Below are 12,812 nucleotides of genomic sequence, written 5' to 3'. Positions count from 1 at the left end.
TTATTTATTGTTAGTTTGAGTAATAATTTTATTAAAAATACTTTTTCATTGAATATTTTTCACCTAAAAATCGTAAATTTATTTATGGCCATTTTGATTTTAAGTAAAACTTTAGTATGATAAGGTAGGATAACGTTTTTGATTGAGGTGGCACCTTGTGGTTGAAATACCCCCCCCCCCCCCCCCCCCTCTCCCTTTCAATCAATGCTTAAATAGAGGAAGAATATCTAAATAGAATTTTCTTAGATGTGACAAATCAAATTTGAGCAGTTTACTTGTAAGGAATTTGATGTTCATACAAGAGGAAAATGAATGTGTAAAAATTAGAGGTTGTACTTGAGGCATATATGGCCTATTTAAGTTATTTCTATATTACTCATAGTAGTATTTCATGATAAGGCGTGGCAAATGTCTCTAGGACTAAGAGTGACTTGTGAAATTCATTGTGTCTGCTTTTTTAACAAACTTTATTCTCTCGGGTGAATTGGGATTCGTGTAGCGGCAGAAAATTCTCAATCTTGAGTCTTTGTGGACCAGCTATTGAGTTTAATTGTAATGGGCCAACTCATTAGCTTGGTTCATGATCATAGACCTCTACAAAGGAGTCTAGTACAACCTCCTTCACTACTATTGCATTCAATGTCCTTTATTAATTCTTTTTCTTTTCAACTACTACTCTAATTAACTATTTTCATTTAACTTCTCTGGTACCTTTTCTCCACTTTATCCCACGTCTAAAGGTTATTTCCTTGACTATGATTTTTTTACATTGGTTTTCAATCAACATAATGTCTTAAACAATTCAACTATTAATTACATCTTTGGCACCCACACAACGTTGTGGGTCTACAACCAGCAATCAAATGATGTTACACATTAAAGACTAATACTGCACAGTTCTGTCTTGATAAACTACTAAACCCCAGTAGCTATAGACGTGCATTGCCCACAACCATCAAGCTGTCAATAAAACATACTACTAGCTAGTAATTTCTAAGTTCTAACAAGATAATGGGTCAGAAAATCCACACCGTTGAAAAAATTGCTTGATTCGAGATGACTAATAGAATTGCAATGAAACTTAGACTGATGTTTGTATGTATTGCTATAATTTTTACATATCTGCAAACAAATTATATGTTTTGGCATCAATAACTATTTGTCTAATAGATGCTATTCCTCCAATCACAACTAAAATTGAGGATGCTGCTGCAATCACATTGTTCACCCAAAACATTATGGTGTTTTTTGAGGGCTTGAAAGTCATATTATAAAAAACCATAGGCAAAATGAAATCAAGAGGAATGCATCCAAATGCCCCAAACAAAGCCATTATATCTGGAAAGAATGGCAACATAGCTGCTAAAACCGTGGCTGCTGCCACTGATAGTGACCGAAGTACCACCCTTGGCACAACATTGCGCATGGAGAATTGTCCCATTTTTGGGTCTCCAAAAGTTGTTTCAAACATTTCATTTGTTGGTTGCAGATAAACCTGTAACATGACCAATCTATGGTTATTCATCATGAACATGGAATGTTGTGAATTGCAAAAAGTGACAAATGTATATTATACCAAGAAGCTGTTCTTACCGCAGTCAGTGCCATCACTTGTAGAAGGATGAATATGTTAGTCATCAAGAAAAACCATTTGGGAAGCAAAGGCTTCGTCTCACCAATGAAGTTAGCAAGAATTGATGCACCGGATTCATTACCAAATGCCCAATAACCTGAGATTGCAACACTAAAATAGGTGGTGGCTATAACAGAATAACAGACACATAGCCCTTTCAGCATTTTGCCCTTCACAGGAGGCGCCAATGTTGCCTGCAAATTGCAGAAGAATTCTACTTTAGTGACTTGACATGATGTCTAATAGGTGCTTAGTTAGTTAATTTTAATTAATAATGTTATAAATTCAAATTTTATTCCAGAACTACCCATATAATTAAATAGTTCAGACAGTGGTTAAGGAGTAAAAAATTGGAAGTCTTCATTAAAAAGTGTCATTAATGCACTTCTACAATGATTTCCAATGAATTTCTAACAAATTTCGATAAAAAAAAACCATAGGCAAAATGAAATCATAGGCATTTGTTAGGACCAAAGAAATGCAGCCATTTGTTTCTTATGTAAAAAACTGGAGGGAGAATTTGTTTCTGTGAAAAATGAATAGCAAGATGCTAAACTAACCTGTATTTCTGGAATGATTCCGCTAGCATATGTGGTAGCAATGATTGAGATACCATTGAACACACCAAAGAGTTGATCAGCATCAGAACCTCTTACAGAATAATGCCTTGGTGGCGCATTTTTGGAGTGACCTGTGGTAGATACAAGCAAGACATCAAGTTGATTACAAGTTTCTGCTCAGGTTGCCAATGCCATTGTGTTTTCCTTTCCTTACCAATGTATATAGAACCGATCGTGACACATGTGGCATACAACACACTAAGAATTAGAGAAATCATATTAACATGCCTCAGGGAGTGAAAGGATGGAAGTTGAGCCAAAATCAGTGTTATGACCCCGCATATAATAATAAATTGATAAAGCTTCATTGATCCCTCTGGGTTGTAGAGCTGGTAAATGAACTGCAAAGAAGATGGAAATGTAGATTCTCAATAAAACACAGTAACATGGGAATGGGAAATTTCAGAAACTGTAATGGCCAAATGACACTAATAATTAAATTACCTTGAGGCTCTTTCCTCCCACTAGAGGACCACCAATCACTGTGCCAAAGCATATAGCAAATTGAAGAGGGCCTACAAAGTATTTTGCCCATCCAGGTCCTGCCACAACATTTTCATTTCAATTATACCATTTAAGACACACAAGCCATCCAAGTAAAGGAATGCAACAATGAAAATAAGGAAACTACTAGTCTCGGGAAAAGAAAAATCAGACAAGTAGTCCAAATTCCTACTAAAGTAGTGGATAACACTAGCAGATAAAAAGTTTCTGTAGATGACTAGTAGCTATTGTCTATACTCCAGTATAGTTTCTCTCTAATTTTTCTAATATATGATAAAGAGTCTGAAGCTATTACACCAAGCTGTGCACAGCCTTTTTCTAAAATAGAAGTGATTTTCTTCTGACAAAGAAATTAGAAAACCAATTTCGGAAAAGCAGCAGTTCCAGCTTTTGGTTCCACGGCCCAGTTTTGATTTTTCACATTTACTATGAAGCTAATTGATATAACTTCCACGCGGCTGACATGATTTTATACTTCTCATCAGGTTTCCAAACACCCTGAACATATTTTGAATTGAAGATGAAAGCAAATTTGGACCACGAAAATACATAACATGATGATTTTATGTCCCCCCAAAAAAACAAGATAATTTTGTGAAAAGTGAGATGCTTTTAATTCAAAGCAGGAAGCAAAAGAATCTGAAAAATCACCTAAAATATCTCTAGCCATGTCCCTGAATCGTAGCTGGCGACGGCCAAGCTGTGCATGATATTCCAAGACCACAGATAAAAGGTTGTATGAATAGAATGTGATAACTGCTGCAAGGGTCAACCAAAGCACTCCTCCAACCCAACCCAACAAAGTGAAGGAGAAAGGAAGAGTAAGAAGCACCGGAGCCACAATAGATGTAGTCAAATGGTACCCACAGTGCAACCATGATCCTGCGTATAGTGAACAATTCATCAACACAAACACCCTTTTTCTCATCTTGATGGAAAAGTAAAAAAAAACAAAGGCTGTTTTTGCTTTTGCTTCTGTTCATCACAACCATGATGGAATAAAAAGGAAAAGCAGCCTCACCTCGAGATACAAGAACAAACTTTGCCCCTGCATCTAGCTCTGGGGAAGTAGAAGTAGAGTGGTTCATCGCAAACCCCTTTTCACTGTCACTTGAATACACTTCAGAGGAGCTGCGTGTAACAGTTCCCATCTTCTCTCTCTCTGATACGAATCAATCCTTGTTCTTTGTATCTCCTATGTTGTTGTTGTTTTTTATAATTTCATATATGTACCTTGAGCTAACAATAATACTATATGATCTCGTACACAGATAGATAAATAAATAAGAGAGGCAAGTTGACAAGAATGTTGAAAAAGACCGAAATTAGTTTAGGGGGTACAGCAGAAACATGGTTGAGGTCAAAGAAGATTAACTACAGTGCGTTGGAAAAAAAAAATATGATGATTTTGAATGGTATATGAGACAGTGACACACATGTGTAACAACTTGCTTGATGATTAGTTTAATAAGAATGCTTAGAGTTTTATGGCATGGTGAGGTGGGCTAGGGTGACAATGAATAAAGCATCAAGGTGGCTCATCCAGCATCAATATTGAAGTCAAATTTAATCAGCTGCATTGTATTATAGTATATTATATATTATGGTTGCCACATTCTATGTATTTTTGTGAGAAAATGTTGACCAGATACAGCCTGTCACCATACAAAGATTTCCATTTCACACATGCGGGAAACCTGGCTACAATACAACTGAGTTCTTCTGATTAGTTTCACAGTTGTTAAAGTGAGAAAGCAATCATGTTCGTGGTTAAACACTTAAACTTGAAAGCAACCATTTTGAGTGATTATATTATTTTTTTTAATAATTAATTAATTATTGCTTTTAATATTTTTTTTACTTAGGACTCGTTTTATTTAATTTTAGAATAATAATTTTTTTATTCTTTTAGAGGTACTATTGTTTCCAACTTCTAAAAAAAAAAACTCTAAATTTTTTTTTTTATTTTCTAAAGAAAATGTATTATTAACTTATATACAGTTTTTAAATTTTGTTCTTAAGATAACACAAACAAACAAGTCTTAACGGTATAATACTATTTTATGCAAATAGTCAGTTGCCTCTAGTCAAAACAAACCATTCTAATAGAAGATTTATACATGAAGAAAATCTTTCTAGTTTGATTTTAAAATATTTAACAAAATTTGGATTTTTGTTTTAAATAACCCGCATCACGTACCTATTCACTTTTCACAGCTAAGTGAACCATTTTATGATTTCGAAACTAAGGGCAGAGAGTAATTGAGTTAGAAAATTATGTAGAATTCAACACATAAATTTGTAAATAGAATAATACTATCTTAGATACTAGTTAGATTGCATTAAAAAAAATGCTCCTGGTTAGTTTCTTATTCTTTATCTCGGGGTGATATTAATCTTTGTAACTGTTAGGACAACAATTTCACTTTTGGGCGTTGATGTGTAAATTGTGAAAATAATTGCTTTCACTAATGGGTATATGTGTAAATCTAATTAGATGCTTAATCTTCCTTAGTCTTTCTTTTTCTTTCTCTTAATTACGTGTTACCTTTTTGAGTTGGAAAAAAAATTAATAACTAAACAAATGGAATAATTTTAAAGTTTGAATACAATTTTCCTTAACTAATTCAAATATAATTGTCTTTAGGTAACGATTAAAAAAAGTCTTTTATCAACATAAACTTGATTCCTTTTATCATTAAATGATAAATAAAGAAATTAAAAAAATATTTAAATTTATTGACTTTTAGAATTAATTGATAGATTCCGATTATCATATCATTCTGTAACCGTTGTTGCATAATTGTTTTTGCGTCTTGTTCTGATTATGTTTATTTTTTAAAATGTTACTTCCATAAGTTCTCACGGTAAATAAATAATGTATTTGTCCTATAAGAAATAATGTCAACATCAATATCATATGAGAAAAGACTAAAAACAATTTTTTTTTAAAAAATACAATGACTAAATGACTAAATTGGATGATACGAAGAATATTAAAAATAAAAGATTTAATGAAATATAAGAATTAAAAATATTTTTTTTCAAAAATTACTTTTAATTTTTTAATCAATATCTTTAAGATATTAGTTAATATTTTTCAATTTATTTTTACATCAAAAATCTAAAACCCAAAATATCTTCTCGTGTTTTTTTTTAAATTAAACTAAAAAATATTTGAAATTGAGTTAAAATTTAATTCAACTCAATTTTAATTGAATGTGTTATATTTTTAAATTTACATTTAAAAATTAGAAACTCACATCTTTCCAGAAGACAATGAAAAAAAAATCATAGATTTATTCTTCGAGTTAAGAAACATTAATAAATGTCAAACCTGAAACTACATATTTACATATTAGATATTTCAATAAATTGTTTTATAAGAATGATGATTATTTTCCTTCATTTTTATGACAACTACCTTTATACATTGATTGTCCGCTTTTATTTTATTGTCTTGGTGAGAGAGAAAAAAATGTTGGCAACGTATGAATTGAGTAACCTACTAGCCAACAATACTTTTTAAAAAGCCAAATATTAACGAGTTAAAAAATTAACTAAAATATTATTAACTAACGCATAGTAATTAACAAGATTCCTTTCTGATTAGCTCATTTAAATAAATAAAAATTGACCATTAACTCTTGGCTAAAGGCACATAATATAATTTTAATATGGTGTGTATGAATACCCAAAAAAGAAAAAAGAAGATGTATATTTGGAGTATTAGTATATATTATAAATTTATACAAATTTTTAAGTTATATTCGATAAAATTAACTATAAGCCTTTAAGCTAGTTTAATATATGATAAGTGTTTGATAAAATTAATCGTTGAAAAATGTAAAATAATATAAATAACATATTTAAAAAGAATAATAAAAAAATTGAATAAATATTTTAAGAATAAAAATTAAATAATATGTAAAAAACTAAAAGTTAAAAATTAACATTTTAAAAAATAAAAAATATGATTTCTAGTAGTGTTTAAAAAAATGTTATAATTTATTTAAAATATTTGTTTAACTAACCATCAAATAAATTTTTCAATAGTAAAAGGTTAGAAACTAACTTAAGTGGTTGTCGTTATCATTTGTCTTTCAATTAGTAATCTGAATTATGTATTTTTAAATATATATATATATATATATATATATATATATATATATATATATATATATATATATATATATATATATTACTATTTACCTTTAAAAAATATCATTTAAAAAACATTAGTGTAATTTTTTATATTTCTATAGTACACTTTTGTTCTTTTTTAGATTTTAAAGAAGATATAACGTAAGTATTTATATATGATCATTAGAGAAATGGAAAAAAAATGATTAACAAGGATGATTGTGAGATTCTGTGCAGGTATACCAACATTAAATGACAATTATTCAACAATACACCGTGTTTGATTGGAATAGTTTATAGTAGTAAATGACGTGAATTAGTTTAAGTTTTTCTTTTATCATCTTAACATTGATGCAAAATGATTATATTTTTTTTCACAAAATTTGAAAATAATATCTTGCTTAAAAAATCTTAATTCAATTCTACTCATACTAATTAACAACATTTTAATTTAATTTAATTTATAAATTAATTCACTTGATAAAATTAATAAGTAATTCACTGGGGTTGACCCGTACAAGGTCTACATCAACCTTTGCAAGTGGACAATATACATGTGGACTACATACATGTGCGCTATTCTTTATATAAATATCTACATCATAATAAAACTATTTATTGATAAGAAATGCACAAAAGACACTCATTTTATATATATATATATATATATATATATATTATTTGTGATTAAATAAAATTATTTATGACTTAACGAATAAGAAGTGTGACATATTAGATTAGAACTGAGACCCATATTTAATTATTCCTATATCAATTTTACTTGATGATAAAATATTGCATTGGTAACGTTGCTTATTAATAAATTAAAGCAATTTTAATTCTTTTACTCTAATTATAGTAGTAGTATATATTGGGATAAGGGATGAAGTTTTTTTTGAAAAAAAGTTTTAAGTCCAAAGCATATTATCTCCCCACCATTAATGCAAGTACGCCACCGGCCATAGTGACGATGTTAATGAACTTTGAAGTCTATTATTATGAGTTGAATTTTCCTTCTGTGACGGCTATTAGTCTCCTGAACATTTTTTTTTGTAGATATTTACCTAAAAAGCACATCATATTTCAAATCGTTTCGAATTAAACCTTTGAAAATAACACTAATAATCAATGATCCCATACTCATGCATGCATGCCTAGTTTTCTCCCATGAACAATATTTAAGGAGAAAAAGAAAATCAATGAATGAGTTTGAAAAGTCGGACCACTATTTATTGGACACTACTTTGACTTTATAAAGACAAATAAGAGTAATTAATCTTCCATGTCACCAAAATTATCTTTAAGGATTTTGTTGATGAATATTGCAGTATGAAAGTTAGGCCAAAAATATAATTACTTTTAGACATTTTGCATAAAATTTAAAAACAATATACACTTTGACTTTCAAAATATATACACTGCTGAGATATTTCTGGGGGAAGAAAAACTCCTCTTCCAAAAACACAAGAGAACTCATATTTAATATTTCCTTCTGTGGTATATACTAAAAAAATACTAATACATCAAGATTTTTTGAAATAAATTTGATTAATAATATCAGAAATTTAAATTTTAGTTAAGAAATGACTATAGCATTAAATGATTTAAGTGAAAATTATATTTAATAACAGTATTCATAATTTAAGAATAATTATTTCCATCATTGAGTATATATGGTTTAAATTTTAACAGGTCAATGAATACATAAGTTGCATAGAAAAATGAGTGAATATTTTATTAATAGATATACGATAAATTAAAAACATTTAGAAATTAACAATTATTATATTTAAAAATAGGTCCATATTTTTTATTATTAAGATAAGAGTGTTTTTTTTTTCAAGTTTTAAAAAGTTATTTTCAAGAATATGAGCTTGAAAATGTAACATTCTCATGTTTCATACAAATTCTAAAAAGTTATTCCCAGGTATTATTTATTCTCAAGAATTTATATTACACATATTTTTTCCTCTTTCTATTTTCATTGTTACATGAAAAAAAGTAAAAATCTTTATACCCCATAAAAATCAAAGTTATTACAACTTTCTAGTTTCCCTTTATTCTATTTTTAAATATTTTATTTTAAATTAAAACATTTTAAGGAATGATAATTGATTATCAAACATCTTTAATAAAAAAATTATTCCAAAAAAATAACAATCCCAAAAATATAATTTAGTCTATTGGACAAACACTTTTAGGGGGCGTTTATTTTTTAGAATCTTCTTACACGAGGAGTGTTATTTTCGGGAATAGAACATGGAAATATCATTTTCAGGCATTTTAAAAAATGTTTGATTAAAGTTTAATATTGTTAGGAATAGTTTTTAAAATTTAAAATAATTTAAATAAAAAAGAAAATTACATGTATATTAGATAATAAATTTTCACATTTTCATGGAAATATCAATTTTTTAACCCATCCTAATGCGGATATAAACGTAAGAAAACATAATAAAAAAAATTATAACATTTTCAAGAATCAATAATAATACTCGGAGATATATTTTAAAAACTTGTAACAAGTATAAAAATGTATATTTCTGTATTCATATTCCAAAAAATCTATCAAAATTCCGTAAAACAAACTACAAACACATTAAATGCATCAAGTAAACCAGTTAAAAGATAAATTTGTTACTTTTTCTTCAATGCCCCTTTAACAGTTTTTTCCCTTCATACTTTCAACCTTATATAGCATTCTAATTCTCTCTTTTAGGAATTGTTTATACTTGTTTTAATTATTCCTAATTTTTTTTCCTTTCTTTTTCATCTCAATTCTTTCCATGCACGCATATGTCTGCGGTTTGCCCAATTAAAGTAAGATGCTCTACACTTTTTCTCATTTAAAGTGAAAGGAGCAACAAATTTTAGTAGAAAACAAAAGGAATTTTGTACACTTGCCAGAAGCTTCTCTTCTCTCTCTAATGAAAATTATTGAAAGGCTTGTGTTACACACTCACTTTCCTATCCAATTAACCTCGTAAGTCATCATGATTCTTGACATTTTGCCAGTACTATGCTGCTCTTGCTTGGCATATGGATTTGTCCAATTTGTCTTGTAATTAAAAAAGGCATGGAAGGTTCCCTGGAAATGTAATATAATGGTCCACAAATAACTAAAGTGCTTTGCTTATTCTGGTTTTAACAAACCAAAAAAGTGCTTATTTGGTCATGGTAAGCTGTTGACTAATCCATGTCCGCAGGGATTTTTTTTTATGCAACCTATAAGGCTTCATTAACCCCAAGAATGTACAAAAATAAAACATGGTAGGAATTATTATATATTACTATATGAAAAACATGCCAACTCAAGCAAAATCATTTGTTGCTGCTTCTGTACCAAAAAAATCATTTGTTGCATAATGCTTACGCTAAATATATAATGACGTCGCTTTAATAAATTATAAAGCAAAAGGCAGATATTATGTAGCTATGCAAGTTGACAAAAAGAGATGGGAGTAAAGCGTGAATAAACCATTAAAGAGGGACAAAAATAAAAAATGTGTGTATATTTTGTCCGTAAATGATATTTGTCAATATTTTATGGCTTGAGTTGGCTTATGACTTGTCTCTCCATGAATAATTTATCTTGTTTTTTTCTTCTTTAGAAGCATCCATAGGTTATTGACTTTGACAGCACTTGAGTTGTCTCATCTCCTTATTCGACTCATTTTGTGCTTGTACAATAAGTGTTTATTCTTCCCAGGTTCTGGGGTTTTTAGATTCTTTTTCTTAGAGTAGCAAGAGCTCTTCATTTTTTTTATAAACACTGATTTGCATGGCTTCTAAATTCCTTGATGGTGTGATCGATAAGGTATAATAAATCTTTAGTTAATTGAAACATCCAAACCAATAAACCAAATATTCAAGCCAGACAGGTAATTAAGCTAGATACTTTTTCCCAGTGTCTTTTATAAATATTTGAAAGAACAGAAAATAAACGAAAAATAAGCTGTTGTTTTTATAGTAATTAATAAAATAAAAAATTAAACTAAATAAAAATTCGTCAAACTAGATATGTTTTAAATATTATTTTTGTTTAAGAGAAAATATTTTACTGGGTTTCTCTTTTCATTATACTTTTGTACGATTTTTTTTTTGTTCAGGTTCTTCAGGGATCTTTTTTAATCTTTAGATTAGGTCAATCCAGTGGCATGCCATCCTTTGGTCTTTTTTAAGTCAAGATTAAGCATTTTGGAGTACTGGTTTTGGGCCTTTTTGGGCTGGTACTCATTTAGCATGCGATGATTTAAGCTTTTTTGTTTGTACTATTGTGTTGCATCTTTGATTCCACCACAAATAAAAAAAAGATTTAAAATTAAATTAGTAATAGTACTTAGTAGCAATATGGTCTTAGATAGTTTTTGTGATTCTTTTAGATTTGTTTGGATTTTTTTTTCTCAAATCGATTGATTTAGTTTAGTTTGGTTCATGTTTTTTTGAAACCTAGCAATATGGTTTTGATAGTTTTTGTGATTCTTTTTAGATTTGTTTAGATACTTTTTTTTCTTAAATTAATTGATTTAGTTTAGTTTGTGGTTTATGTTTTTGAAACCAAAACAAATTACAATACTTATATTAATAATGAAATTACTTTAGTGTTATGCATTTTATGTGTATATCGGTTGAGTTTCACAATATCTGTAGTGTTATGTATATGAAACTTATACAATGTATGTTATACCACTTTATTTTTCAAACGAATTTTTTAAGATATGCTTGGTTTAAAATGGATAAAGTTTTGGCAGATTCTTATTGTAGAAGGTTTAACATATTAATATGTTTGGTAGATTGTTATTAGCAATTTTTTTAATGTAATTTAATTTAAAAGATGAAAAGAAAGTATATAATTTTTAATAAAATAATATTTTAGTAAAACTCGCAAAAATCGAACCGGGCTAAACCTCAAAATATTGGTTTGGTTTGGTTCAAATTTTATTTTAAATGAAAATTGAACGAAACTGAACCGTATATATTTTATAAGTTTGGTTCGGGTGACTTTTTGACGAAAAATCGAACTAAACTGAATCGCGAACACCTCTAGTATCCTATACCTCCCAAAAAGCCTCAATGGTAAAAAAAATACCTTTAGCCTTGACACCTCCTCTCCTTCTTCCTTGCACCCAAGCACCCAATGACACCCTTGTCCAAACGGGTGGCTTCAACGACGGCAAAAAGAAAGTTCACACCTTCTCCCCCTACCCCACCATGGTCGCCACTTGTAATTGGCTCAAACTCCCCTCCACTCGCCTGCCATCGGTGGTCGCTGAATCATCATTGGCTGCACCAAAAATGTTGTTGTTCAAACCTTCCCTACCGTTCCATGTGACGACCCTAGGTTGATGTGAGAAGGTGGTGCATAGTGGTGCAGAGGTGTAGACTTAACACACGGTGGCACAATGGCTTGGCAGCACAAGTTCAAGTTTGAAGAAGGAAAGGTAGTCTTGACGCCTATTTTGAAACAAATATTCTGGCATAGGATAGGTTTCCAAAATAGTTATTCTAGAATACAAAAATCTACATTCCATAATAGCTATTATGGAGTACGAAAACTATATTTCAGAATAATTATTCTAGAAAAGTATCCTATTCTAAAATAGTTGTTCCGAAATAAAATACTCTTTTGAAATAACTATTATGGAGTATAGTTTTCATATTCCAGAATACCTATTCTAAAATAGAATAAACACTTCAGAATAGGTATCCTGGAATACAAAAACTATGTTCCGAAATAATTATTGCAAAATAATATCCTATTTTGTAATAATTGTTCTGGAATGAGAGTGTTGTTGACTCTTTACCAAGCATATCAAGTTGCATAAGTAGTATAAAACGGTAAGATCGAGTATCATATTTCACAGAGACTGTACTTGTACTTAGATATATATAGAACTTTTCTTCATGTAATC

General features: G+C 29.4%; 1 protein-coding gene across 1 annotated transcript; it reads right to left on the bottom strand.

Moving 5' to 3' along the window:
* Nucleotides 1–1,039: 1,039 nt before the first annotated feature.
* Nucleotides 1,040–4,187, bottom strand: LOC100798696 (GABA transporter 1). The gene is made up of 7 exons (XM_003556237.5): nt 3,779–4,187; nt 3,409–3,639; nt 2,698–2,795; nt 2,408–2,594; nt 2,194–2,324; nt 1,594–1,827; nt 1,040–1,495 (listed from the first exon to the last, which is right to left on the bottom strand). The coding sequence occupies exons 1-7, from the start codon at nt 3,906–3,908 to the stop codon at nt 1,115–1,117; spliced, it is 1,392 nt and encodes a 463-aa protein (XP_003556285.1). The 5' UTR covers nt 3,909–4,187; the 3' UTR covers nt 1,040–1,114.
* Nucleotides 4,188–12,812: the final 8,625 nt, after the last annotated feature.

The sequence above is a fragment of the Glycine max genome, chromosome 20 (genome assembly GCF_000004515.6).
Source record: "Glycine max cultivar Williams 82 chromosome 20, Glycine_max_v4.0, whole genome shotgun sequence".
NCBI classification, from domain to species: domain Eukaryota; kingdom Viridiplantae; phylum Streptophyta; class Magnoliopsida; order Fabales; family Fabaceae; genus Glycine; species Glycine max.
The sequence above is the reverse complement of the archived record's forward strand: the minus strand, read 5'-3'. Positions and strand labels throughout refer to the sequence as shown.

Excerpts from the sequence above, each read along its gene's own strand:
- LOC100798696 (XM_003556237.5), bottom strand. The coding sequence starts at position 3,908 with ATGGGAACTGTTACACGCAGCTCCTCTGAAGTGTATTCAAGTGACAGT. Across the intron at positions 3,640-3,778 it reads GTTTGTTCTTGTATCTCGAG|GATCATGGTTGCACTGTGGG; the intron begins GTGAGGCTGCTT and ends CACTATACGCAG. Across the intron at positions 1,828-2,193 it reads GAATCATTCCAGAAATACAG|GCAACATTGGCGCCTCCTGT; the intron begins GTTAGTTTAGCA and ends TGCAATTTGCAG.